The sequence below is a fragment of the Myodes glareolus genome, chromosome 9 (assembly GCF_982192425.1).
Source record: "Myodes glareolus chromosome 9, mMyoGla1.1, whole genome shotgun sequence".
Classification (NCBI taxonomy): domain Eukaryota; kingdom Metazoa; phylum Chordata; class Mammalia; order Rodentia; family Cricetidae; genus Myodes; species Myodes glareolus.
In genome coordinates this window covers 54,873,430-54,898,121 of record NC_142034.1, presented here as the reverse complement: position 1 = coordinate 54,898,121, position 24,692 = coordinate 54,873,430, and the positions used below count along the sequence as shown (strand labels likewise).

Genomic DNA, 24,692 nt, shown 5'->3' with positions numbered 1-24,692 from the left:
GATCTGTGCGTGACACCTCGAGGGTGGGGCCTCACTATTAAAAGGGGACAGAGGCGGCGGCGCCGGCCCCAGGCCCAGCCCAGGCCCAAGGAGGGCCGCTTCTTCTGTCTCTCAGCCACCGCGGGATCGACGTCGTTGGGTCACAGCGGCCACGATGCAGCTCCTGATGAGGGTGCCTTCTCTTCCCGAGCGGGGTGAGCTGGACTGCAACATCTGCTACCGACCCTTCAACCTTGGGGCCCGCGCGCCCCGCCGCTTACCCGGCACGGCGCGCGCCCGCTGCGGCCACACACTATGTACTGCTTGCCTGCGCGAGCTGGCGGCGCGGGGCGACGGTAGCCGCCCGGCCGCGCGCGTGGTGCGCCTGCGCCGCGCTGTCACGTGCCCGTTCTGCCGCGCGCCTTCCCCGCTCCCGCGCGGCGGCGTCTCGGAGATCGCGCTAGACCCCGACTTGTGGTCACGGCTGGAGGAAAAAGCGCGGGCTGAATGGGAACGAGACCCGATGGGGAGCCCGGCTAAGAAAAGCGGAGACAACGGAGAGGACAACGACGATGGGGAAGACGAGAGCGCGAAGGGGGCGGGACCTACAAGTGCGGGTTGGCGCGCGCTTCGCCGGATCGTGGACAGGGTCCTGGCGCCAGCGCGCCGCTTGCGGCGTCCGTTGCCTAGCAATGGTGAGGGGCCGCTTAGGGAGGATGCTGGGCACAGAGCGCCGAAGAATGCTGGGTCAGGTTGCATCCTCCTTTTGCCACTAACCCTTCTTCTTTCCTGTAGTGCTCTACTGTCCAGAGGTCAAGGACATTGCCCACATGACCCGTTGCACGCTGTAACCGAAGAGCCTGGGAGCTGTGACAGAAGGCAAGTGGAAGTTGCATCTTCGGGCATGCTCTCATATAAAGGGTTGATATCAAGACTACCCCCTCTGATGCTGGAATTGGTACGTTCGTGATGGAGTTGAACAGAAAGTACCCTAGGTGGCGTGAATTTTGAGCGGCGGAGGCTCCTAGACTGTGCCGGCTTTACATTGTATTCAAGGATCGAAGTGGCCGAAGGATAAAATACAAAGCTTATCATAATGTGGGAAGAAAACATACAAAAGCTATAGCTTTGGCGTTTGTTCAGGGAGGCTGTGGTGTACGATCCCATTTTAGCAGTGGTCGGTGGTTGGAAATGTTTACTTAACAACAACAACAAAGACAGGACGGGGATAAGCTAATTATCATGCCAGTCTCGCGTATCTGGTTATGTGTGTATGCTGGCATACCATCCTCCCACTCTTGGTTCCTTGTTCCAGAAATTACTGAGTTGCCACCCTGATTATGATTGGAAGCCTTGCTTCAGCTTGATAAGGCAGGTATGAAAATGTCCAAGGAGTGTTTATACGAGGCCTTAATTAAGGCTTATCAAGGATGGGTGAGCCATTTGATAAAGGAATCAGAATTTAACCTTATCTGTTATCTTTACAGACTCTGTAGCAATATTGAAAAAAATAAGATGCTCACATAATTTTAAGTTTGTGTCCCATGATGGGACATTGCTTATTTTATGTGATTAGTTCTATTTTAAAGTCCTGTAAATATCTTGCCATAGACTTAAAATCAAGACCAGCAGTGTTGGTCTCACAGCTTGCTAGAAGTGCAGAATTTCAGGACCTCAGTCCACATTCCCTGACTCCATTTTCAGAATCCCAGGTGATCTATGTGTATGTAAGATAAGAAGCACTGGTTTAGATCTTCGTCACTCTGGGATGTCATCATCATCTGTGGGTGGGACATTGAAGACACTATGACACACTGCCTTAAAGTTCTGAAGTGGCATTCTATTGTGGAAGGAAACTTTTTCTCTGAGCTAAAAATGTGAATTTACAATAGGCCTCGGTTTTCAGAGGTCTTAAGAGCTTTTTACTGACAAATAATAATGTATCTAATTGTAGAGTATAAACCTGTTTTAGAAATGTCTTGTTATTTGACTGTTCTTGATGTCAGCTTCAGTGTTCCCTTTTGGAGGCCAGCGCACATCTGCTGTGATGGGCCTTTTTGTCACATTTCTGTATGTGTGCTGTCAGAGTGAATGCTACATTTATCTTCTAATGTTTTATGTTTTGAGTGTTTCCAGAGTGTAAATGCCAAATGACTATCTCCAGAGCCAACAGCAGTGTTAATGTATAATATGTACTAAAAAAAAGTTTGCTGAATTTACCCATTTTTATTGAAATAGTTTCAAGAATAAAGTATCTGTGCTTACTCAACCTGTGGAAGGCTCTTGCTGAATAATTCAAAGTATTGTCCCGCAGTTTAAATCCTTCACAGGTAACACCAAACTGACCTGAACCTTTCTGCTTCACAGTGGAATTGAACCTGTGGAGCGGTGGTGACCTCTACTGACTCTATGGGGAAGCAGTGACTTGGAGGTGGAAACCAGTTTCAGTGTTAGGCACCTCTTCCTCCCATTTGTCAGGAAGCCTGCTCCCTCTCTGCTTGCCACTTACCATTGTGGCCTCAGGGATCTTGCTGCCCACCAGCTCTACATTGAGCTCGTGATGTGGTTGGTATTGGGGAAAGGTCTTCCACACTCAGGAGGCAGAGGCAGGTGGATCTGAGTTCCAGCCAGGTCTACAAAATGAGTTCCAGGACAGCCAGGGATACACAGAGGGACTCTGCCAGTGGCAATGAGGGTGTATGGCTGCTCCTTTGATTCTTGAATGGTTCAAGAGATCAAAGCCAGCCTTCAGGACAGCCAGGGCTAGAGAGAAACCCTGTCTCAAAATCCAAATTAAAAAGGGGGGGGGGTTATTTAAGATGAAACATTACAAAGCAATAATCTTACTTTCCCTCCATACAAGAATTCCCCTTCCGCAGGCAAAAATGACAGCACACAGAAAGGAAAGTATAATTTATATGTACAACCGATAACCTGATACAGAAGAGGGAATTGGGACAGCCCAGGAGTAGGAGCGAAGAGACTGGGAAAGGGGCAGCAAGGAGGAAGTGGGGGTTCCCCATGCAAACTGCCACTCCCTGGCCCCTCCGTGGAGGGGAATGTGCCCTTATCTCCCTAGCCTGTTATCCACTATGTTGCTCTGGTCCCACAGGCAAGGTAGTCTCCTGACTAGGCGCCTGGCCTGACCTACTCAAATTTAGTCTGTATCCAGGCCTTGAGGAGGGAGGATTTAAGTCCCCCAGAAACCTGAGCCCCAGAGTGGGGGTCTGCCCCCATGTGTGGCCCTCTGTATTCTCTCCCACCCTTTCTAGGGTTCCTAGAACAGGTTGGGAAGCTCCTCTTTGGCTTGGGGGAGTATCACCCAACCGTTACTCTTTGGAGGGGGTTGGTCCGTGGTCCTTGGTCCCTAGGGAGGAGAAAGGTTCCTAACGCAAGATGCTGGTACACACAAGGTGACTGAGCCACCAAACAGCGCCTTTATTCTGAGGCTGAACAGCAGTCAGCTCCCTCTCTTGTAGCCGCACCCTCCATGTGGAAGAGGCAGCCCCTCCTCTTCCCTTCTTTCTCCCGGCGCTATTTTCATCCCTCTGTAATGAAGTCCCCTCCTCTGTTGCTCTTCTTCTCACAAAGTTCCTAAGGGCCAGGCAAGGCTAATCCCCCACTTTCACAGGAGGCAGAAGTGATACTGCAGGAAAGGACTGGGGAGGTGCCACCTCTTCCCTCCCGACAATCATTTAGTGGGAAGCTGTGTATTTGGTGGGTGGGGAGTAAGGGTACTTGGAAGACCCTGCTACCCATCTCCCACCCAGACCTCTTCACACCAGCACAGTCTTCAAGGTTTGGTGGGAAAGGTGTGTGGAGGTGGAGAGAGATAGGGGTCCTTCTTGAAGGGAGTAGTTATAGAGGGGCAAAGGGCTCCTAGCCCAGCGATGGCCCAAGGGGTGGGGAAGGTGGAGGGTTGGCAGCAGGCCCCAAGGCCTGAGATGTGGGTCGGCTCCGGGGCCGGGGCCTAGGTGAAGGGCAGGCCTGAGACCCAGTCAGTCGTCTATACAGATCACCTCCCCTGCTCGGGGCTCCTTCCGATCCAGCCCGTCTGACACCAGCGCCCCCATCATTTCCTTCTCTTTCTTCACCAGCACTGGAGGGCCGTTGGTGGCTGTTTGGGGAGACAAGTTAGAAAAGGTCAGCCTATCCTTACTGCCATGTCACTTCCTGTCACTCTGACTCTTCTTATAAATGTAGAATGACTGGAGGGACCGTCCTCCTCAGATTCCTCTTGTGCCAGGATGCAGCCGGGTCTGACTCCCCAGCCTTTCTGAATTCACATTCACTTCTCCTAAAGGAAACCAGGTAGAGGGAGCTCAAGTGGGAGGTATGAAGTCACACAATGGGTGAGGCTTTGGGTTTCTTGGTTTTGTTTTGTTTTGTTTGAGAAAGGGTCTCTCTACATAGCTCTTGCTGTCCTGGAACTCAGAGATATCCCATCTGCTTCCACCCCCCAAGTGCTGGGATTAAATGCATGTGCCACCACACCCAGATGCTTTCCTTTTTTGACAGCATCTCACACAGCCCAGGCTGGCCTGAGGACTCTGGAATCCTGTCTCGGACTCCTGACTGATGGAGGGTTTTGTCACGGGGATAGAAGGAGAGAAACAAAGAAATGGCTATAACAAGCCCAGAATTACTCTTCCGTAAAACAGTGGACACTTACAAGGAAGAAAGATGGGTTTAAAGCAGGACAAGGGACGAAGTTTGGCAAAAGTGAGGGAGAAGCAAGGAGTCAAAACCACCATCTAACCTGTGATGAAGGACCCTGCAGGCATCTGGCTGTAATTGGCGCCTGCGGCGGCCAGGGCCCCTACGGGTGCGGCGCTGAAGGCTGTCCCGTACCCCGGTGGTGTGGCATAAGGACCCGGGGGAAAGGCCTGGAATAGAGAGCAAGCTAGGTTAGTTAGTCCATAGTCTAGAGGTGAGGAATCATGCTCCAGAATGACTAGAGGTTGTGGTGCAGGCAGGGAGACTCAGGGTGAAGCCTATTGTAGCAGGTTGTTTCTCCACATATGTAGGAGTCTGATGGAGTGTGTGTGTGTGTGTGTGTGTGTGTGTGTGTGTGTGTGTATGTGTGGAAGGGGCACTGACAGGTTAACAAGTTAGGGAAAAGAGGGTTACCGGTGTGGGGTGAGGCTCTGTGCCCTTGCTGGCTAGCCGGCTGAGGATGCTGCGCTCGGACATCTGAAGGCGGGCTGCGATGGGGGGTATTCGGGACAGCGTGGCTGGCAGGCGGGTCACATCTGCCTTCATGTCGCTCAGCAACTCCTCCAACTGGTTCAGAACTGGGGCCCGGGCCACAGAGAAAGAAGAGCAAGAGAAAGGTGGAAAGAGAGAGATGGAGCCAGAAAAAGTGACAGTCAGATGGACAAGTCCAGTCAGAAAGAGAGGACACAGATGTGAGAGGACCACAGACCAAGTGACAAAAATTACAGGAAGTAGACAGAAAAAGAGTGATTCAGAGAAGGAAAGTTTCCGGCCAGATACCATACCGGACAGATGGGAATAGAGAAGAGAAAAGAGTATGGAAAAGAGGGAGGGAAAGACATTGGAAGACATGGGGTCGGGGGTTGTCAGAACATCCCATACCGGAAAAGGGAGGCTTAGGGGTTGGGGATGGTGGGGAGGAAACAGGAGGCATGGAGTAGTATGATTTAAGGAATTGGTTTTAATACATAATGGGGGAGGGGAGTTAAGGGTCAGCGCTACATAGAAGGACCTAAGGCCGGCAGGTTCTGTTACATTACATTATACCAGGTTCTGTTAGGTGGTTAAGATGGCTCTGGGACTTAAGCTACAATTATCAAGGTAGAAGGATGTGGGAGAAGAGGTTGAGGGTTAAGGAAAGTTTTATGGGGTACAGTCAAGGGTGGATGGGCAGGAATTTTCACTTCATGGGATAAATGAGGTGCTAAGATAGTGATCTGTGGGATCAAAGCTAAGGACATTTGTGTATAAACACCAAACTAAAGCTATCAGGATCATGGCAGGTACAATCATGTGGGCGCACTCCCAGGGATGAGGTCTCACTGAATAAGGTGACTGGTACCTACTGGTCACCAATGTGAACCCTATCTATCAGGTAGGGAGAATGGGCTTGGACAAGGAATAAAGGTTAAAACCCAAAAGGATGCCAGCTGGGTCAGAGGTGGGGTTAGAGGTCAGAGGGGAGTGGTTCAGAGGGTAGCGAGGTAAGGGGGCGAGGGGTGTGGGTAGATTTTGAGGGGTGCGGGGTGAAGACTTACGCAGCGTTGTGGGCCCTCCCCCGCGCGGGGCCACCGCGGCCCTTACCCTTGTGCAGGACGGCGTTGGCTGGCTTGTTCCCTGCCAGCGACTCCTTGGAGAGGTGCTGGTGGCTCTCGGCTAGGCACTCGGCCTCGGCAAAGCGGGCGTGGAGGGCCATGGCGGGGTGCGCCGGCTCCTGTGACAGGTTCAGGTAGGCCGCCCGCCGTAGCTGCTCCTCGATCACCAGCGCCTGCTCCAGGAGCTGAGGGCGCAGGACAGAGGTGAACAGAGGGGAGCGGAGCGACAGGACACAGCACTAGACAGCTACTCCGTCCCCACTCTTGGCCCAGGAAATGCCACATGCACTCCAATGCAGACCAGTTTCCGTCACTTGGTCTTAGCCAAAAGTGCTACCTCCACTCTCAAGATGCCAACGCTCCCTTTAGATGACTTCTGACCCAAGGCCTTCTTTTCACCCTACTTCTTTCCTTTTTTATCCCCACCTTGAATCTCCGGGCCAGGAATTTATTTTTCATCTCCAGGAAGTTCCCCTTATTGGCTTCAGTTTTAAATGGTTCATTGATAATGGCGAACTGAGCATCGTTCTGGATGTCTTGCCACCGGGCATAGCCATGACTGCCAGTGGAGGAAAGGGAACTATCAAGGAATTTAACTGAATGGTCTTGACTGTGAACATTTCTTCTTATTGGCCAGATTTCCCCAAACTGTGGCACAAGTCTCTCTGCCCTAAGTGTAGACCCTTCTTCAACCCATAGTCCCCCTCTGTCCTGGCTAGTTTTTCTCATTAGAGTTATATGGGAAGTGGAACCTCGATTGAGAAAATGCCAAAATAAGGTCTGGTTGCAGGCAAATCTATAGGGCATTTTCTTAATTAATGATTGATGTGGGAAGACCCTGCCCATTGTGAGTGATGCCACCCCTGGACCAGTGGTTAAGGATGCTAGAAGAAAGCAGGCTGAAAACCAGCCTACAATTCACACTCCCAGAGAACCTAGACAGCAGTGAGGACCCTAAGAGAGACATTCACGGATCTACTCTACATAGGAAATAGAAAAAGACAAGATCTCCTGAGTAAACTGGGAGCGTGGGGATCATGGGAAGGAGTAGAAGGGGAGGGGGAAGGAAGGAAAAGGAGTGGAGAAAAATATATAGCTCAATAAAAACAACTAAAAAAAAAGAAAAGAAAAGAAAGCAGGCCGAGCAAGCCGTAAAGAGCAAGCCAGTAATCACTCCTCCATGGCCCCTGCGTCAGTTCCTGCCTGCAGGTTCCTACCTCGAGTTCCTGCCTCCAGGTTCCTACCTTGAGTTCCTGCTCAAGCTCTTGCCCTGACTTCCCTGGAAGATGCATTTTAAGTTGTCAGATGAAATAAACCCTTTTCTCTCAAGCTGCTTTTGGTCATGTTGCTTATCTCAGCAACAGAAACATGACCAAGACACCTTCTATTCCAGCTGAGAGTCCTTTCTCAATCATGCATATGTACGAAGGATACAGGACGATTCCAGCCAGAAGCCAATAGTCATGTCTTCGGTGCCAGATTTCGTTGAGCTTCCCCGAGGAAATAGCTGCCCTCTCTTCATTCTGCCACAGTGTGTGAAGCTCTGCGAAGAGAGAAGCATCAGAGGCTTGTGACCCGCATCTGTCCCAGTAGGCATGTATGGATGGAAAGCTGAGTGAGGGCAGAACACTAAATGCTCCCTAGGAACTGTGAGTAGGGTGTGGGTGAGAGGTGGCTCAGTGGTTAAGAGCACTTGTTGTTCATACAAAGGACCAGAGTTCAGTTCACGGCACCCACATGGTAACTCCAATCCAACCATCTGTAACTCCAATTACTGGGATTTAGTACCCTCTTCTGACCTTTAAGGGTTTATACACACATGGTGCATACACATACATGTAGACACAGAAAATAAAACTGAAAAAAAGATTAAAAAGTGGGAAAACATTATGTTAGGCAGTAAGGAATAAAGTTAATTAAAGACAGGCTCACATTAGAATTAAAACAAAATATTGTATTAGAAATGAGAGGGAAGGTCCCTTGTCAGCATGCAGCATCTCACTGAAGGACTTGGAATTCAATGGAGCAGGCAGCCTCAGGCATTGGCTGAGAAAGCCCAGAATGGATAGTGAGGAGCAGGTAAGAGACGAGAACTCGCACCTGTAAAACCACCATCAGCAATATTGAACATGAACCTCGGCTTCTCCACCTTCTCCTCACGGCGCCCATTGGACCGCGGCTCATCTCGAGGAGGCCCAAGTCGAAGCTCCCGCTCTGATTTCACATCCTCTGCTAGGCCAAACAGGTCAAAGCTCACATCTCAGGATAGCCTCTACTAAGTCCCAGGACTACTTAATACATAAACGTGCCGGTTCTCCCAACAACTACCCACCCAAGACCCAGGCATTTGGTTCCCCAAGATTCCACCTCCCCTGGTTCCCTTAGGGACTCCGGTATCCAGTTCTTCCACCCATTACCTCTCTTGCCCAAATCCCCTGCTTCCCCCTCCGGCCTCTCCCTGTGATCCTGTACATCCAATGGTTTCTCCTCCCCCCTTTGTGCTGGTGTTGGCTCTGAGGCTGTGAAAAGAGTCAAGAGATAGGAAGGGAGGATGTTACTCTCATCCTGACTCCAGAAGACAGAACTCCAATACGCCAGAGCACTAGGATAATCACCCACCAGACTTCTCTCTGTCTCCTCGGTACCCAGGTTCAGGCTCCACCTCTCCAGTCACCCCTGATGCTTCATCCTCTAAGAGAATCTTCCTTGGTTCTAGTCGTTCTCCAAGTGATGGGGCTGGGCTGGGAGAATCAACCTGGTGAAGGACGGTGGAGTCAAGATGAGCTCAAGGGTTCCTAGGTAGCTAGTTACCAAGACCCCTCCAGATCTTCCACTCCGTCTCCTCAGAGAGATCCAGGTGTCCACACACCTCTGTCTCCATCTTTTCCCCCATCCTGCTATTCTTCTCTGGCTTCTCTTCTGGGTTTTCAGGGTCATCCTTCTCCAGAGGTGTCCGTATTCCATCTCCTTTCTCACTCGGAGCGGGAGTAGCTGTGGTGAAGGCAGAGCACTATGGTTTGGATATGGCTTAAGTATTCTCCAAGAGTTGGTTCATGTGCTGACATTTAACGCCCAGTGTGAGGTACTAAAATGGTAGATACTGAACCTAAGGACAGTATTTACAGGTGGGTTTTGGAGGAGATAATCAGGATTGGGTAAGGTCAGGGGTGAAGCCCCCCCACAACTGAATTCTGTTGACTCTTAAGAAGATGGAGAGGGAAGAATCTACACACATGCTCTCTGCATTTCAGCATGTGATATTCTGTATGACCTCAGGATTCTGAAGCAAGAAGGTGATCGCCAGATGCAGCTGTTAACCTCAAACCTCTAAAACCATGAGCCCAAATAAGCCTATTCCCTGTATAAAGTTGTTCAACTTCATGAATCTCATTACAATCACACAAACAGCCTAATTTGGGGAAGGAGGGGAAGCGGGTCTTCCACCCTGACAGCTGACTGCACCTCTTGCCCCACCATACTGACTCCCAATTACCAGGTTTAGAGGTGCAAGGACTGTTGGTTGTAGACGCCTCGGGAGTGGTGGGAGATGTTTTGGTTGGGGAGGAAGCCCTGGAAGAGCGCTTAGAGTCAGCACTGGGATCAGGCATGAGCTCCGGCATTGACCAGCGTCCATTGATGTGCTCAAACTCTTGCACCTGGAAAAGGAAGCATGCAGGGACAAGGGTCAGTAACTGGTGCTGGTGTGAGGGAAACCCTAGTCCCTCTGTAGCGCATCAGCCTGACCTAGAACGAGGAGATGAGAGACAGAGGAAGGACAGAGACCAAGCAGCTGCCCAGATGCTTGAGTGAGGAAAGACTGATACCTTCTTCTTGACGAGAGACATGACTCCAATGCGGGTCAACACCTGTTGGCGACTCAGCCCCTCTCGAGGGACCCCATCGGCAAAGGTTTCTGAGCCATCTGCTCCAGGTTCACACAGATGGCGCATGAACAAAGACACATAGGCCCTGAAAAGCATGGGGGCAGAAGGAAGATTGCAAGGTCTTAGGCGGTGTTCAGGCAATGCGGAAGATGCAGAGAGCGCTGACCTCCTGAACTTTTAACTCCCCAGGTGCTTCCAAGACTCGGCCCATAGGCCTCTCGCTTGGATCACCCTCCACGTCCTAACTCATCCATGGACCTTCCCCATCAGCCCCCCACTGCATCTCCTGGAACTTGGCCCCATCAGTCAGTTTTTCATCCTGTTCACCACCTCCTCCTGCCAAGTTATCATGGCCAAGTAAATGTGAGGCCAGGCTAGCCTGGGTGAGGCTCCTTCCTCAAACACCCCTCCCATGAGGGAGAAGCCTGGCCCCTTTATTCTAGGCTCTGCTGAGGGGAAGTGGGGTAGGCTGAGCCCACATCCCAGGAAATCAAGCCTGGGCGTGTTATAAGGTAGGAAGTGGCGCTCAGCTGAGTAAGGTCACATCATATGGTAGCCAAGACAAGAGAGGAAAACCCAGAGCTCCGAGCCCCACTGAATTCAACCCCACTCACTTAAACTCTTTCTCAGTCTTGCCCCTCAGGTCACGCACTAGCCACTGTGTGGTGAACGCATCCTGTGGTGGCATCCCCCAGCGCATCACAGCATTGAGGAAAGCTTTCCGTTGTCGAGTATTGAATCCCAGTACCTGAAGGTGGGGTGGGGCAGGGCCAGGAATGAGATTAGAAGTCTGAAATCCTTTCTACCCCTGGTGGCCCAGTCCTCAATCCTAACCCACTCTTCACCTCCCACTGCTACCATTTTCTCCTTAGAGATCATGCAGGGGCCTGGGCCAGAGTCTCACCTCAATGTTTCCCCCAACTCGAGCCAGCAATGGAGGCAGTGGCTTGTCCTTTTCATTTCTGAGCTGCCTCTTTGACTGCCGACGCCCTAAGGGTAAGGGTGGCACTGGTCAGTAGTCACCACCTCCCCTAAGGCCGCAGTCTTCCTCTGCACCCATCCCCGTATATAAAACCCGGGGCTAGCCTGTGTTATGTTTCTCTCTAATTCTCTTCCAGGCATGCTGCCAGCAATACTACCTAGCAAAGCTCAAAGAAGTCATATTCAAAAATTAGTAACAAAGATCTGAGAGACAATATTACTCATGGGAAAGTAAAATAACAATCTTCCTGTTTAGTTTTGGCATACGTGTGTTTGTACTTTCAGATGAAGTCTGTGATGCCCAGGCCTCCAACTCCTGGACTTAAGTGATCCTGTCTAAGCCTCCTAGTATCTGGGCCTGCAGGTATGCATCAGTAGGCTGCACTACCTCTCTCGACCTGAAAGCATTTGATAGCACAGGGCTGGATGCTCCAAATGTGACACAAAAAGAAAAAAAAAAATAGTGGGCTTAGAGAAAGCTAGGAAGTGAAACTGAAAGACTGAGACAGGAAGTCAAGACAAGAGGCCACCTTCAGGACGCTCATCGAAGTCCTCATCCTCCTCCTCCGACCCCACCGAGTATTCTGACTGGTTATCTGTGAGGACAGAGGGGTCAATGGTCAGCGGTAACCATACTGGGGCCCTCCTGGACATTTCTTCACCTCCACCCAGGCCTGGGTCCTGCTGGGGATGCTGGGTTGCATATCCTGTAGCCATATATCCACAGCCATCTTTAGTCTCTGGGTTCCTCCTATTTACCACTCTGACTTCCATCAAAACTATTCTAAGCAGTGAGTCTCAGGGTCTTCACAGCCTTCCTCTATAGTCACTAGACAGTGAAATCCTGACAAATCCATCTGGCTTTAAAAAGTTCCTCTTGACCCTTCCCGATCACTGGCCTCCGGCCGCTCTATAACCCTGGCCTCCATCAAAGCTCTCTCCATCACATCTTCCCTTCCAATCTCTGGTCAGGAGCAGTCCTCACCTTGATCCTCCTGAGCGGCATCGTTGTAGTTAACCTGCTTTCGAACCCGCTTGCCCTTGCCTAAGTTTCGGGCAAGGTCTTCTTGCTGCTGCTCATAGTGATGCCTCAGAAGCTTCTCCCAGTAATCGGGATCCACGTTCTCCTCCTGCTTAATGATCTCTCGCTCAATCTCCTCAATCTGAAAGGCAGCAGAGTCAAGGCTGGCAGCTTCCCTCTCACTTTGGCTGCATCAAACACCTTCTCTCTCCTACATAGGCCAAATCTTGCTCAATGCTGCCTGACCTGTCTTTGGATCTGCATCCAGCTTCTGGACACTGCACCTTTTTCTCATCACCTCTTCCTTGTAATGTGCTGGCTTCTCTAAATCTCCTCCACTTTCCCTTGCTTCCTCCCACAGACTACCAGAACTTTCTGTGCCCATGTCTCTCTCCAAAGCCCAGTCTCATCAATCAGGTGAGAAACTGTTTGAGGTCTACCGTTGCTTTTTGCTGAGGGCCAGAGTGGGGGAATAGTCCAAAACTAAGAGTGCATAATTTCACTGCCCTTCAGAGATGGCCTTGGAGAGACAGGGTGTAGCCCCAAAGCCTCTCACCTTGTCTTCTTCACGCACAACATACTGTGCCACCTTGAAGGAGCTGAGATACTCATTCATGTTCTGTACGTCAGTATCCTCGGTTGCATCCTGGTTCCGGTCCAGCAGTCGAGCGATGGCTTCGTTGTCATAGTGGATCACACTGCTATCTTCCTCCTTGTTCTCTCCTGGCAGAGACACAGACAGAAAGGACTTGAGGTTCTAGCCAGAAGCTCAGGCAGCTTAGGATGGGTGAGCTGCTCCACTCCTCCTCCTCACTGGGCCCTGGAGAGAACCGTTCCCTGGGAGCATATGTCAAAGGTTCTTTGCTTTGTTTCCTTAGGTAGACAGCCCTTCTCTCAGGACTACTAAAAAGGGGTTTTTTTCCCTCACAGGCTGAGAGAGTGGTTTTTTTTGTTTGTTTATTTGCCTGTCTGCTTGCTTCAGAATGTATTTTTCCTCAGAGAACAGGGACTACCTTAAGGGAGCTGTAGAAAAAGCTCTCACCCTCATTTTCGTCCTTGAATAGCTCCTCAGTGCCAAATTTGAGGATGTCATCCAGCTCCTGCTTAGACATGGAGCCGGCCTTGGAGCCCAGGCCTGGCCGCACCACCAGATGCGTCAGCATCATCTTCCTCTTCGCCACCTGTGTGATCCGTTCTTCCACAGACGCTCGGGTAACAAAACGGTAAATCATCACCTTGTTGGCCTGGCCAATCCGATGGGCTCTGCTAAAGGCCTACAGTGGCAGGAGAGGATGGAGGTCAGCCAGGGGAGTGGTACAGAGAAGCTGACACACAGTCAGAAAAGGAGGCTAAGACCCACACCTGAGCAGGACAGCCTCTTCCATGAACCTATATCAACCTGCTGAATGTTAAGAGGGGATTTAGGGTATAGGTTCCCACCTGGATGTCATTATGGGGGTTCCAATCAGAATCGAAGATGATGACAGTGTCAGCTGTGGCCAAGTTGATGCCCAGGCCCCCAGCTCGGGTGGACAGGAGGAAGCAGAATTGTTGGGCACCAGGAGCTAGGAGGTGAGAATTAGGCCAAGTTTACCACCAGCTGCAAGATGCTCTAACTATAAATCATTATATCCCAACTCCAAAGTCTAAGTTTCCACCATCCCCTCACCATCCCCCATCCCAGGGGCATGGCTGAAGTTCTCAGGCCTTTCATATCCACAGGGACCAAGGTATTCATCCTCACCATTAAACCGATCAATGGCCTCCTGCCTAAGGGCACCAGTGATGCCGCCGTCGATGCGTTCGTACTTGTAGCCTTCATAGTCTAGGAAGTCCTCTAGAAGGTCTAGCATCTTGGTCATCTAAAACACAGGACAGTAGGAGTCCAAAGGTCATGACAGTAGCTTGGGTCTAGTTCCCCAAGATAACAAATCCCCAAGTCTTGTACTGAAACCCACCCCCCCCCCCCCCGTCAAGCTCTCAAGGAACTTACACCACCTCCCAAGTCCTCACTGTTCTAGTCAAACTCTTGATTTAAGACCATTTCTTATAGGGCACGGGTTCTCTGAGACCCATGAAAAGGTTTCTGAGAAACCTATAAATATTTTGAAAAACTCGTAAAACTGCCATGTGGCTTTCTCCAAAGTGGAGGGATACTTTCATCAGCTTCCTAATGGGCCAGCATTCCCTACCTGTATTTACTCACAAGGCTGACGACTATACTAGTCTTAGAACAGGGATCAGATGCAGGGATGAGCCAGGCATGTCAGGCCTATTGTTTTGTGTTAACAGACAAGGATTTGCTGTGTTGGCCTGGCTGAGAGGCATGCACCACCTCAACCAATCCAGACCTTCTTCATTTCATCTTATTTGTTATCCAGAGCTAGGGATCAATCAGAGCCTCCTGCAAACTAGCAAAGGTTCTCCCAATGAAGCTTCTCCAGCCACTTGTCCTCCCTTTTTGTTATTTGAATACAGGGTGTCTCTACGTTTAGACTGGCTTCGGCCTCCACATCCCAACTTCAGGGATCACAGGCATGTGTTGCTTTGCCTGTCTGAATCAAGTCATGCTTATGAGCAGGATCTCAGTCTTTCATACTAGAGCAGCCACAGGAATGAGGATAGGGCTGGCGAATGGCAGCGGAGGACAGCAATGGAGAGAGCAGGCGGGACGTGCACCTGTGAGAAGATGAGCACTCTGTGTCCTTGCTCCTTCAGTTTTCTCAGCATCTTCTGCAGCAGCATAAGCTTCCCTGATGACTTAATGAGTGCCCCACCCTCATAAGCTCCACTGGGCAGTTTTGGAGACTCCTGAAAAATGGGGGAATGGAGAAAACAGGGTCAGGAAGCATACTCCTTACTCCTACTACTTTGCCTAGAGAAGCCAAAAGCTTAATACAGCTCCCACACTTTTCAGTTCCTTCCCTTCCAAGGTCAGAACCTGGACCCAACAACCCAGCTCCACCCCTGTGCTCAACACAGACCCTCTCAGAGAAGCAGCCATGCGATCAGCTCCCTGTTCTGTTACCATAGCAGCCACAGGGAAGAGGTATGGGTGGTTGCAGCACTTCTTAAGGTCCATCATGATGTTTAGCAGTGACACCTGGTTCCCACCACCTCGTGAATTCAAGGCCTCAAAATTTCGAGTTAGGATGTACTTGTAGTATTTCCTAAAGACCAGGGATATACAAGGGATAGTAAGAAAGGAACCACTTCTTTTTCATCTCTCTCCTTCCTTCCTTCCTTCCTTCCTTCCTTCCTTCCTTCCTTCCTTCCTTCTTTCCTTCTTTCCTTCTTCCTTTCGAAACAGGGTTTCTCTGTGTAGCCGTTTATCCTGAAATTCACTATCCTGAAACTGTACACCAGGCTGGCCTCAAACTCAGAGATCTATCTGCATCTGTCTCCCAAGTGCTGGGATTAAAGGCAAGGGATACCACTCCCAGCAGCAACCACTTCTAATACGCTACTTGGTCCCAACTCTTGGAAAGATACTATCACCCAAACCTCACTCCCAAGTAGAGAGAGCCTATCCCAAGTCTCACTTCTGCATGGGGCTGAGCTCTACTCGGACAATGAGCTCCGTCTTGGCCGGCATGTTCTTAAAGACATCTGCCTTGAGTCTCCGCAGCATGTGTGGCCCCAGTAAATCATGCAGTTTCTTAATCTGGTCCTCTTTGGATATGTCAGCGAACTCCTCCAGGAAGCCCTCCAAGTTGCTAGCAGACACAGAAGTAAGACAACACACAAGATGAGAGGTCCCTGCTCTGATCTCAGGCTCTATTTCTTAAGTCAGATGAATCTTCTACTGGAACTCTTGGTGCTGCCTTTCCTCCCTGCCACCACCCTTAGTGAGCCACTTACTTAAACCTTTCTGGAGTGAGGAAGTTCAAAAGGTGGAAGAGCTCCTCCAGGTTATTCTGCAGTGGGGTCCCTGTCAGCAACAGCTTATGATCTATCTTATAGCCATTGAGGACCCTGAAAAACTAGAAAGTGAGGCAGGGACAGGCAGGAGAAAGGGTTATCAGTGGCAAGTGACTATCTCACCTCACAGACATTTCCCTATTGCCAGCTCCTGAATTCCCTCTGGATCAGAGACCCCCACATCTCTAGCTTCTTCGAGCACAGTCCTGTCCCCAGATAGCTCAGGAACCTTCCTTCCAGGCTACAACTCCCCCGAAGGATTTGATTTAAGGATCAAGACACATGGGGGCCCACAGGCTCAGTCTGGAACTTCACTCACCTTGGACTGGTTGTTCTTGAGTCGATGAGCTTCATCCACCACAAGACAGGCCCAGCGGATGGAGCCAAGCGCTGCCTGATCGATGGTGATCAGCTCGTATGATGTCAGGAGAACGTGGAACTTCACCTGAGCCTCTCTCTGCCAACATAACCACTTCCCATTCAGATGCCACTTAACACACACCTACCCACACCCCCAGCCCTCACCACTTTACACACACCTACCCACACCTCCAGCCCCCACCACTTTACACACACCTACCCACACCTCCAGCCCTCGCCACTTTACACACACCTACCCACACCCCCAGCCCTCACCACTTTACACACACCTACCCACACCTCCAGTCCCCCCCCACTTTACACACACCTACCCACACCTCCAGTCCCCCCCCACTTTACACACACCTACCCACACCTCCAGCCCTCGCCACTTTACACACACCTACCCACACCCCCAGCCCCCACCCTTTATCAAGAAGCATAGCTCTCAATTTCCACCCCCATGCCCAGTACTGACAGATCATGCATGCTTCCAGAGAGTCTACGATGGAGTACAGAGGCACAAAGATAAGGAGAGGAGTTCCTGGTTGGGACAAAGAAATGAGAGATCCAAGGATCTTGAAGCAGGAGACAGAGACTCACCTTCATCTTAAAAGCTTTCTTCCCGCCTTTTATGGCATTATCCTCAAAGGAGAACTCATTTTCTCGAATAATGGCCCGGCTGTCCTTGTCACCCGTGTATGTGACCACATAGAACTTGGGTGCCCACATTTGAAACTCTCGTTCCCAGTTGATGATGGTAGAGAGTGGAGCACTCACCAGGAAGGGACCTTTCGTGTGGCCCTGGGAATCAAGGGTGAAATCCCGTTAATCCTGGCTCAAGAACTACACACCAGTCTGCCTGCTGCCTGCTAAAGCCTTCCATCCTCCGTGCCCAGCCTAGGCTAGGACCCACACCCTCGGGCCTAGACTCCATCACACACCTCCTTATAGAGCGAGTAGAGAAAAACGATGGTTTGGATGGTCTTGCCCAGGCCCATCTCATCAGCCAGAATGGTGTCAGTGCCTTGGGCCCATGAGAAGCGCAGCCAGTTCAGCCCTTCCAGCTGGTACATGTGCAGCGTGCCCCCTGTGGCTGTGATGAACCGCGGCTGGGTCTCATATTTCACTGTAGGCTGAGGAATGAAGACATCACAAGGTTCAAGGAAGCAGCTCGGGGTTCTTCTGCCCTGTCCCAAGCTGGATTACAATTTCCTAAGCTAGGGCCTGAGTTGAGTTGTAATCTTCAGTCTTCCCCCCTTGGCCCCTAAAGCAAACCCAGCACTAGGAAGGGCTGGCTCAGAAGGGAACTGGGCTCCACTTCTGGAAGCACTCCAGCTCCTACACCAAGTCCCTAAGCCTCTGAAGAGGGCAAGAGTGCAGATGGAGAACAGCAACTGCTCAGAGCCGCAGACGGCTTCGGGGAACTCAGTCCCAAGGCTGTAGTGACAGGAGAGAGAACTTACATCATTAGTAGGTGAACTGGGAGGCCCATCTCCCTGTAGCTCCTTCTTTTTCTTCTTATACTTTCGAGGCTGTGCCGGGTCCTCTCCCATAATTAGTTCACTGAGGAAAGAGTGGGTATCTGAGCAAGGCCTGGTCCTTGATGGGGGCCTGGGCCTCCCACTTTCCTAAATCTATTCCAAATCTGCCTCCCTCTGCCTAAAACCTCTCCTCAAATTCTCTCAGTTTCTTTTTCCAAGGATTATTTTTTAAATCTAACTACATGTAAAAAAATTTTTATATTTATTTATTTATTTATTATGTATACAATATTCTGTCTGCGTGTATGCCTGAAGGCCAGAAGAGGGCACCAGACCTCATTATAGATGGTTGTGAGCCACCATGTGGTTGCTGGGAATTGAACTCAGGACCTTTGGAAAAGCAGTCAATGCTCTTAACGGCTGAGCCATCTCTCTAGCCCCTACATGAAAATTTTGTGTGTGCATGCACATGTCAGGGCCTACATGCAGAGGTCAGAGGACAACTTGTGAAAATTGGTTCTCTCATTCCACCATGTGGATTCTACTCAGGATAAAACTCAGGCTGTCAGGCTTAGTGGCAAGTACCTTTACCCACTAAGCCATCTTGCGGCCTTCTCCCAAGCTGTCTCCCGCCACTCCTGAGACTATACCTTGAGAATCAATCCTTCTTTTCCAGGTAACCTCTTAACTCATTTCTCAGACCAGATCCCATTTCCTCTTCCAATTTTTTTAGATTTAGTTGATTTTTATTTATGTGTGATTTTTATGCATGTGTCTTTGTGGCGGGGGCCCTTAGAGGCCAGAGGAGTCTGATCCCCTGGATCTGGAGTTACAGAAGATTGTGAGCCTCCAGATGTGGATGCTGAACTCAGATCCTCTGCAAGAGCCCTTAGCTGCCGGGTCATCTTTCCAGGCCCAGCCAGATATTACTTCTCTTCCTCAAACTACTGCTAACAAAGCCATCAAAGACTGAGCCCAGGCCACCACTGCCCTAGCCTGGGTCTATATGAAACTGCACTTGCAGGCTAGTTTTCAGGATCTATGCACTGGCTCCCTCACCGATGTCTCCAGTAGCTTTGTTTATGGTCTTCATATTCGGGGATGTTCATCTCATCCTCCTCCCATGTAGACTGGTCATAAGGCAAATCCTTCCATTTCACAAGATAATGGTAATTCCCCTTTTTATCCATACTGTTGGGCAGGAGGCCAAGAGGAGAAGCAAGAGAGAAAAATAGTATGGTCACATTGCACAAAGTCCTAGTAAATAAAGTGCCAACAAGCACAGCATCTGTTACCTTAGCCTTCTCAAGATGGTATGTAAAAGTCAGCCATCACAGCACATCCTGGAGAGCCCCAGTATCACTCACTGACCCAGGATTTCTGAGTGTCTAATATGCACACATGGATAGAGGCACGAGCAAGCGAACCGACAAATATCCCATCTGATCACTCACGCTCTGGCATAAATGAGCCAGTGCTAGGCAGAAGTAGAACCTACACTGCAAACACTCACAGTTTGCTTTCCTGTCCCATCCCCAGCCCTATGCTACTAGAAACAAATGAAGAATACTGGGCTGGGTTTTCCTCCTGGCTTCTCAAGTGCCCTAGAAGAGCAAGGCCAGAAGGACTGGAACTGCAGAAACAGTTACCAAACCTCAACTGGTCATTTGGTGTATGTAGGGCCGTCGCCAGGTAAGAACAGTGTCATGGTCCAGGTGGGCCTTTCCATGAACCAAGGACTCACCTGTGGTTGATGATGCGGTGGACAGTCATCCACTCTGGCTTGATGCCAAACCGGTAGTACTTCTCCTCCATCTCAGCATAGTGAGGGTCCTTCACCTTGCGCTTGTCACTCTTCCCGTCATCCTCACCAGAGCCATAGTCCAGGGGTGGCGGCTCATCCATGTCATTTTTCCGTTGGTAGTTGCGATACATTACCAAGTGGAAGATCTCCAGCTGAGGGAGCAGAGAGGGATGGAGAAGAGGCAGCGTCCAAATTCAAAGAGACAAAGGGCAGCAGGGAAGAGTTGTAGAGAAGGAATCTTTGAAAGCAAGTGGATAAAAAACAAAGAGTAATAAAAGCAATAGTGAAAAATAAATCAAACTGATAGGACGGAGTTAGAAAACCAGGCCTGGGAGAGCAGCTGAGGAACATAAGAGGCAAGACAAGGGGGTAAGAAATTAAATAGTAAGGAGGAGAAGATGGCAGTAGGAAAAGGTGTGACAACTACAGAGATGAAATGAGACCAAAAGAACCACAGAAAGAGTGTGAGGCCTGAGGCCTAATCCGAGAGGGAAGGAGATGGAAACCCAGAGGAGAGGGGAGGAGCGAGCTAGTGACTGACAGCAGAATCCTGAGGGTAGGACAAGCAATAGCCTTTGTACCTGAAGCTCCTTGGCCCAGGAGCAGTGCCAGTAGGACAATCCCACCCATTTGACAAAGAACTCTCGCTCTGATCTGCCTTGAAGAGGACGAGGGGGTGGGACATCTGGGTTCCCGTCTGTTTGTTGGGGTGCTGGCATTGCAACAGGTGGCTCCCCCCATCGCCAATGCAAGATCTTCTGAACACGGCCCTTTAGCACAGGACACTTCAGGATGGACACATAAGAGAAAAAGGAAGGAAAAAGGCAAGGAGAGCCTCTTGTTAGGTAGGACAAAGGTACAACAAAGGGTGGGGGCTAAGAAAGGAAAAGTTCAGTGTTTGGGACCCAGGAATGGGTGAAAGTTGGGGCTCAATGGTGAGGTTAAGGACAGAGTCTCACTTACTGTACATCGTGGGCACAGCCATTCACCATTGGGGATGTCGGGCAGCGGGGGGTTCAGACAGTGGATGTGGTAGGAGGAGATGCAAGCATCACAGCACAGGAGCTCCCCACCATCCTTGCACACTCGGCAATATTCCATGTGATCATCCTCTTCCTCCTTCTCTCCTTCCTCCCCTTCCTCTTCATACTCTTCCTCCTCCTCCTTGGCCTCCCACTGTACCCCTTCCTTCTCCTGGGAATCAAGAGCAGAAAAAGAGAGAGAAAGAGAGAGAGAGAGAGAGAGAGAGAGAGAGAGAGAGAGAGAGAGAGAGAGAGAGAACATAAGAAGAGACTGGAAAATTGAGGCAAAACCAAGATGACTGAGTCCCAGAAGTGCATAGAAGCCTCATGGGCCCTAACAAACAAGATATCCCCATTTTCCAAAAACACTGGTTCTGCCGATAAAGGGTTTAATGAAAGGACCCAATTAGGATTCCAGGATCTTGCTTACCTACTGCTGAGAAGCCCAGAAGACCATAACAGAAAGCAGAAGAAAAGAAATAGATGGGACCCCGAGGGCACCAGGTACTCACACAGTGGGGACAGCTCCATTTGCCCTCAGGAGCCCGGTCAAGCTCAGGGTCAAGGCAGACGAGGTGGTAGGCACGAGGGCAGGTGTCGCACAGAATAATTTCCCCACCCTGCTGGCACACCTCACAGTAATCCTGGTGATCCGTCTCGTAGCCATCAACCTCCTCCTCCCCGGCCACTGCAGGACAGCCCAGGACTGTCAAATACCCCAGTCAAGGCAAAGGGAACAGAAAAAGAAAGGGATTCAGGGGAGACAGAGAGAAGGGTTGAATAGAGAAGTCAAAATCTGAAGTAAGAAAGACAGCAAAGGAAGAAAGGGGTGGACAGAGGGGTCACATAGTGACAGCCCTTACCCTTCTTCTTCTTCCTTCCTGGCCGGCCTCGCTTCAGTTTCTTGGCACGGACAGGGCCATCAGGCCGGCCCGAGGCACTATGGACGCTACCACTGTCCAGGTCTGACTCCTCAGCTTCTGGTTCCGGGCCCTCATCGCTCTGGAAAGCATACTGCCCATAGCCCCGCTGCCGTCAGTGAGGCATGCTGGGTTCTGCTCACCACCTCCTCCACCCCTAGACTGTGGGTTCCCCGCTCAGCTTCCCTCATGGACTACCTACCCATGGTGCCCTTGACACCAAGATGTTTAGCAGAAAGGAAGAGACACTCACCGAGCCTGCCTTCTTCCTCTTGCCACCCAGCAGCCCCAGCTTGATTTTGAGTGGTGCCATCTTCTTCCCTCGAAGCTTCTTGCGTCCATCAGGCACTCGGGGGCTCTTATTCCGCCTCTTGTGGCCTGGACCTGAATGAGAATAGGGAGGCCATGACACATCCTGGAAGAACAAGAGTCACCGGAACTCTGGACTGCGCCGTGGGCTACGGCTTCCTCATGTCCCCTAACGGGCAGCAACTCCCTCTCCCCACAGCGATCCGGGCTGGGAAGGCTTGAGCTGGTCATGAGGCCATGCACTTTGCAAAGCAGGGAAACAGAAGTTGGAAGAAGAGGGTTCCTACCTTTGCCCTCTTTGGTTTTGGCTCTTCTGATAGGTGGGGGCTGGATTTCAGGAGCAGGGGGTGGTGGGAGGGCAGGAGGGGGTCCAGATGGTGCTATGGGGGTGGCTGGGGAGACAGCAGCTGACACCTGCTCGGCTACAGCTGCTGCAGCGGCTGCTGCCGCCGCCGCCACAGCAGCTGCTGACCCTTTGAAGGGGTTATTGGCGCTGAACTCTCTCCACTTGGCCCCCAGGATGGTCATCATCTTCGACATTGGGATCTTGGGATTCTTCTTAGCAATTAGGGGCCTGGAAACATAGAAGCAGAAAATCCAGACCTTTCACAGATGGTCTGGGAATACTGCCATCTCCCCATATCAATTAAGTCTGTGCTAACTATTCTGGGTGGGGGAAATACGTCCTATTAAGAAAAACATTAATTTAAGTAATAAATTAAGCAAAAAGAAGTTAGAAGGGAAATAGATCCTGTTGAGCACCATCCTCACAGTGGCACAACGGCACTCTAGCTTTGAGTCTTCTGCATTTCACTGAATTCTATGGAACTTGAAGAAAGTTTCCATTGGGATAGTTTTGTGTGTGTGTGTGTGTGTGTGTGTGTGTGTGTGTGTGTGTGTGCGGTTTATCGAGACAAGGTTTCTCTGTGTAGCCCTGGCTATCCTGGAACTCGCTCTGTAGACCAGGCTGGTCTCAAGCTCACAGAGATCCACCTGCCTCTGCTTCCTGAATGCTGGGATTAAAGGTGTGCATCACTACCACCCAGCCTCCCTTGAGTTAGTTTGAAAGAGACAGACATTGCATTTTCTTCAAGGGTGTGTGTGCAAAAATCCTATGAGGACACCTGTGACCTCAGTGCTGGGAAACATGCTGTCTCTAGCAGGGTGTAAGTAAGACATCTCTAAGGACAGCTACCAATTAGCATCTCTTGAGTCTAAGTATCAAAGGTACCAAAGGTACTGGGCTTTGCATTCAGCTTCCCACCAAATCCATGCAGGCTTCTACAAAGTATGTATCATTTCTAGTTTACAGATAAGGAAACTGAGCACCAAAGAAATTAAGTATCTTACTTTCTTAATTTCAGAGGAAGCCAAGGCCCTAAACTGCTATGCATGTTTAAACCTCAGCATGGGCTTCCTCCATAGCTAAAATCCCGCTGCTACCAACGCATGATGTGTTGTTACTAGGACTTAAGAAAAGGTTGTGAAGACTTGAAATAAAACCTCTCGGACAACGGTGTCACCAGGTCTAGTCTAGAGAAGCTACAGTGAGGAAAATGGAATGCTCCATATGGAGCTCCAATAGGAGCAGAAGACTCAATCCTTCCTGTTCTCACTACCTTCTAGTTCTAGAAAGTTCTCTAATGTAGTACTAGACTCACGACCTCTGTCCTCACAACCTTAAGGAGAGATGGACTCTTAGCTGGGATTGACAGATCCCAAACCAAAAATAGACTGAAATTATGTGCAAAATGTTGTGTGCACATGCCGTGAAGCATTCTCTGGAAGCATTTTCTTAGATTTTAAACAGATTCCAGAGAGGCCCAGCCCGCACCCCAAAATTAACCATTCATCTGAAAAGATTCCCAGTTCCACTGTACCTCATGAACTGACTGAAGGCTTTATAGTTGGTAAGTGTGTGGTAGTCCTCCTCGGAGAACACATGCTCCACATCCTCCAAGCCCCAGGTCAGAAGCAGCGCAGCTGATGATTTCTGTTCCACCTGCTGGGTGGGGACAGTGGGGTAAGGTGGGGCTGCCTGGCTCCTCTCCTCTCATCCGTCAATGTCCCTCAGTCTCTACCAACTTCCTGCTCCCCTCTGCAGCCCAACCCCAGTTCTGGCCGCACCCCTCATCCCCTGCACCTCTGATGCAGATCCCTCACACTTCCTAACTGTACTCACCTTTTGCCCCCCATCTCCTTCTCCCCTTTTCCTCCTCTTTGTCTTTTTCTCTTTTTTTTCTCGGTGCTTCCTTCTTCGTTTCCGACCTGGTCCAGTTCCATACTCGCTGCCTCCACTCTCTGACTTCTCCCGGTACTCATCTCGCTCTGAGCCAAATTCCTCTTCACTGTCCTAAGGAAGAGAAACAAAAATAACATCTATTCCTTCTTGTCATGTGCCAAGAACTGTTCTTAGCGCAAAACATATTTTATCTCTTTCCATCTTTACAACTATCCTATGAAACAGTAATTGATCTATAGTTATTCACTTTTTTACAAAGGAAATTGAGGCACAGGGAGCTAACTAAACTGCCCAGGAAGACAGAGGACCTCTAGGCTCTGAATTCACGTAATCTTCTTCCAAGACTGTGGTTTTCTTCTTCCCTCTGTATTGGGAATTAAACCCAGGGCTTAAACATGTGAGGCAAGTTCTGCATCACTGAGCTATTCCTCAGCAAGCCAGAGAGCTCTCAACT

The 24,692-nt window shown here is 50.3% G+C and overlaps 2 protein-coding genes and 1 non-coding gene across 12 annotated transcripts in view; 1 reads left to right on the top strand and 2 right to left on the bottom strand.

Moving 5' to 3' along the window:
• Window positions 1-154: 154 nt before the first annotated feature.
• Window positions 155-2,248, top strand: Rnf227 (ring finger protein 227). The gene is made up of 2 exons (XM_085695146.2): window positions 155-674; window positions 775-2,248. Exons 1-2 carry the CDS (start codon window positions 155-157, stop codon window positions 828-830), a joined length of 576 nt encoding a protein of 191 aa, XP_085551272.1. The 3' UTR covers window positions 831-2,248.
• A 629-nt stretch (window positions 2,249-2,877) lies between these two features.
• The window catches only part of Chd3 (chromodomain helicase DNA binding protein 3), a 26,786-nt gene continuing 4,971 nt past the window's right edge, over window positions 2,878-24,692 (bottom strand). Inside the window, exons 3-40 of one of the 10 annotated variants that reach the window (XM_087910466.1) lie at window positions 24,179-24,349; window positions 23,877-24,001; window positions 22,284-22,570; window positions 21,941-22,071; window positions 21,631-21,781; window positions 21,280-21,473; window positions 20,709-20,939; window positions 20,327-20,530; window positions 19,686-19,897; window positions 19,001-19,132; window positions 17,924-18,023; window positions 17,402-17,593; window positions 17,061-17,261; window positions 16,417-16,554; window positions 16,038-16,159; window positions 15,719-15,892; window positions 15,205-15,346; window positions 14,856-14,987; window positions 13,921-14,038; window positions 13,617-13,741; window positions 13,219-13,450; window positions 12,733-12,899; window positions 12,141-12,318; window positions 11,686-11,751; window positions 11,079-11,164; window positions 10,789-10,922; window positions 10,115-10,259; window positions 9,784-9,946; window positions 9,160-9,281; window positions 8,910-9,045; window positions 8,708-8,809; window positions 8,391-8,522; window positions 7,725-7,833; window positions 6,717-6,849; window positions 6,234-6,475; window positions 5,110-5,273; window positions 4,739-4,865; window positions 2,878-4,096 (exon numbers count right to left, since the gene is read on the bottom strand). In XM_087910466.1, the coding sequence (XP_087766592.1) occupies window positions 3,859-4,096; window positions 4,739-4,865; window positions 5,110-5,273; window positions 6,234-6,475; window positions 6,717-6,849; window positions 7,725-7,833; window positions 8,391-8,522; window positions 8,708-8,809; window positions 8,910-9,045; window positions 9,160-9,281; window positions 9,784-9,946; window positions 10,115-10,259; window positions 10,789-10,922; window positions 11,079-11,164; window positions 11,686-11,751; window positions 12,141-12,318; window positions 12,733-12,899; window positions 13,219-13,450; window positions 13,617-13,741; window positions 13,921-14,038; window positions 14,856-14,987; window positions 15,205-15,346; window positions 15,719-15,892; window positions 16,038-16,159; window positions 16,417-16,554; window positions 17,061-17,261; window positions 17,402-17,593; window positions 17,924-18,023; window positions 19,001-19,132; window positions 19,686-19,897; window positions 20,327-20,530; window positions 20,709-20,939; window positions 21,280-21,473; window positions 21,631-21,781; window positions 21,941-22,071; window positions 22,284-22,570; window positions 23,877-24,001; window positions 24,179-24,349 (5,958 nt within the window). In that variant the 3' untranslated portion in view covers window positions 2,878-3,858. The remainder of the gene's footprint in view (window positions 4,097-4,738; window positions 4,866-5,109; window positions 5,274-6,233; window positions 6,476-6,716; window positions 6,850-7,724; window positions 7,834-8,390; window positions 8,523-8,707; window positions 8,810-8,909; window positions 9,046-9,159; window positions 9,282-9,783; window positions 9,947-10,114; window positions 10,260-10,788; window positions 10,923-11,078; window positions 11,165-11,685; window positions 11,752-12,140; window positions 12,319-12,732; window positions 12,900-13,218; window positions 13,451-13,616; window positions 13,742-13,920; window positions 14,039-14,855; window positions 14,988-15,204; window positions 15,347-15,718; window positions 15,893-16,037; window positions 16,160-16,416; window positions 16,555-17,060; window positions 17,262-17,401; window positions 17,594-17,923; window positions 18,024-19,000; window positions 19,133-19,685; window positions 19,898-20,326; window positions 20,531-20,708; window positions 20,940-21,279; window positions 21,474-21,630; window positions 21,782-21,940; window positions 22,072-22,283; window positions 22,571-23,876; window positions 24,002-24,178; window positions 24,350-24,692) is intronic. The other 9 variants (XM_087910471.1, XM_087910467.1, XM_087910472.1 and 6 more) reach the window with 9 other exon arrangements.
• On the bottom strand, window positions 10,534-10,672 carry LOC125409605 (small Cajal body-specific RNA 21). Its single transcript, XR_007234840.1, has one exon.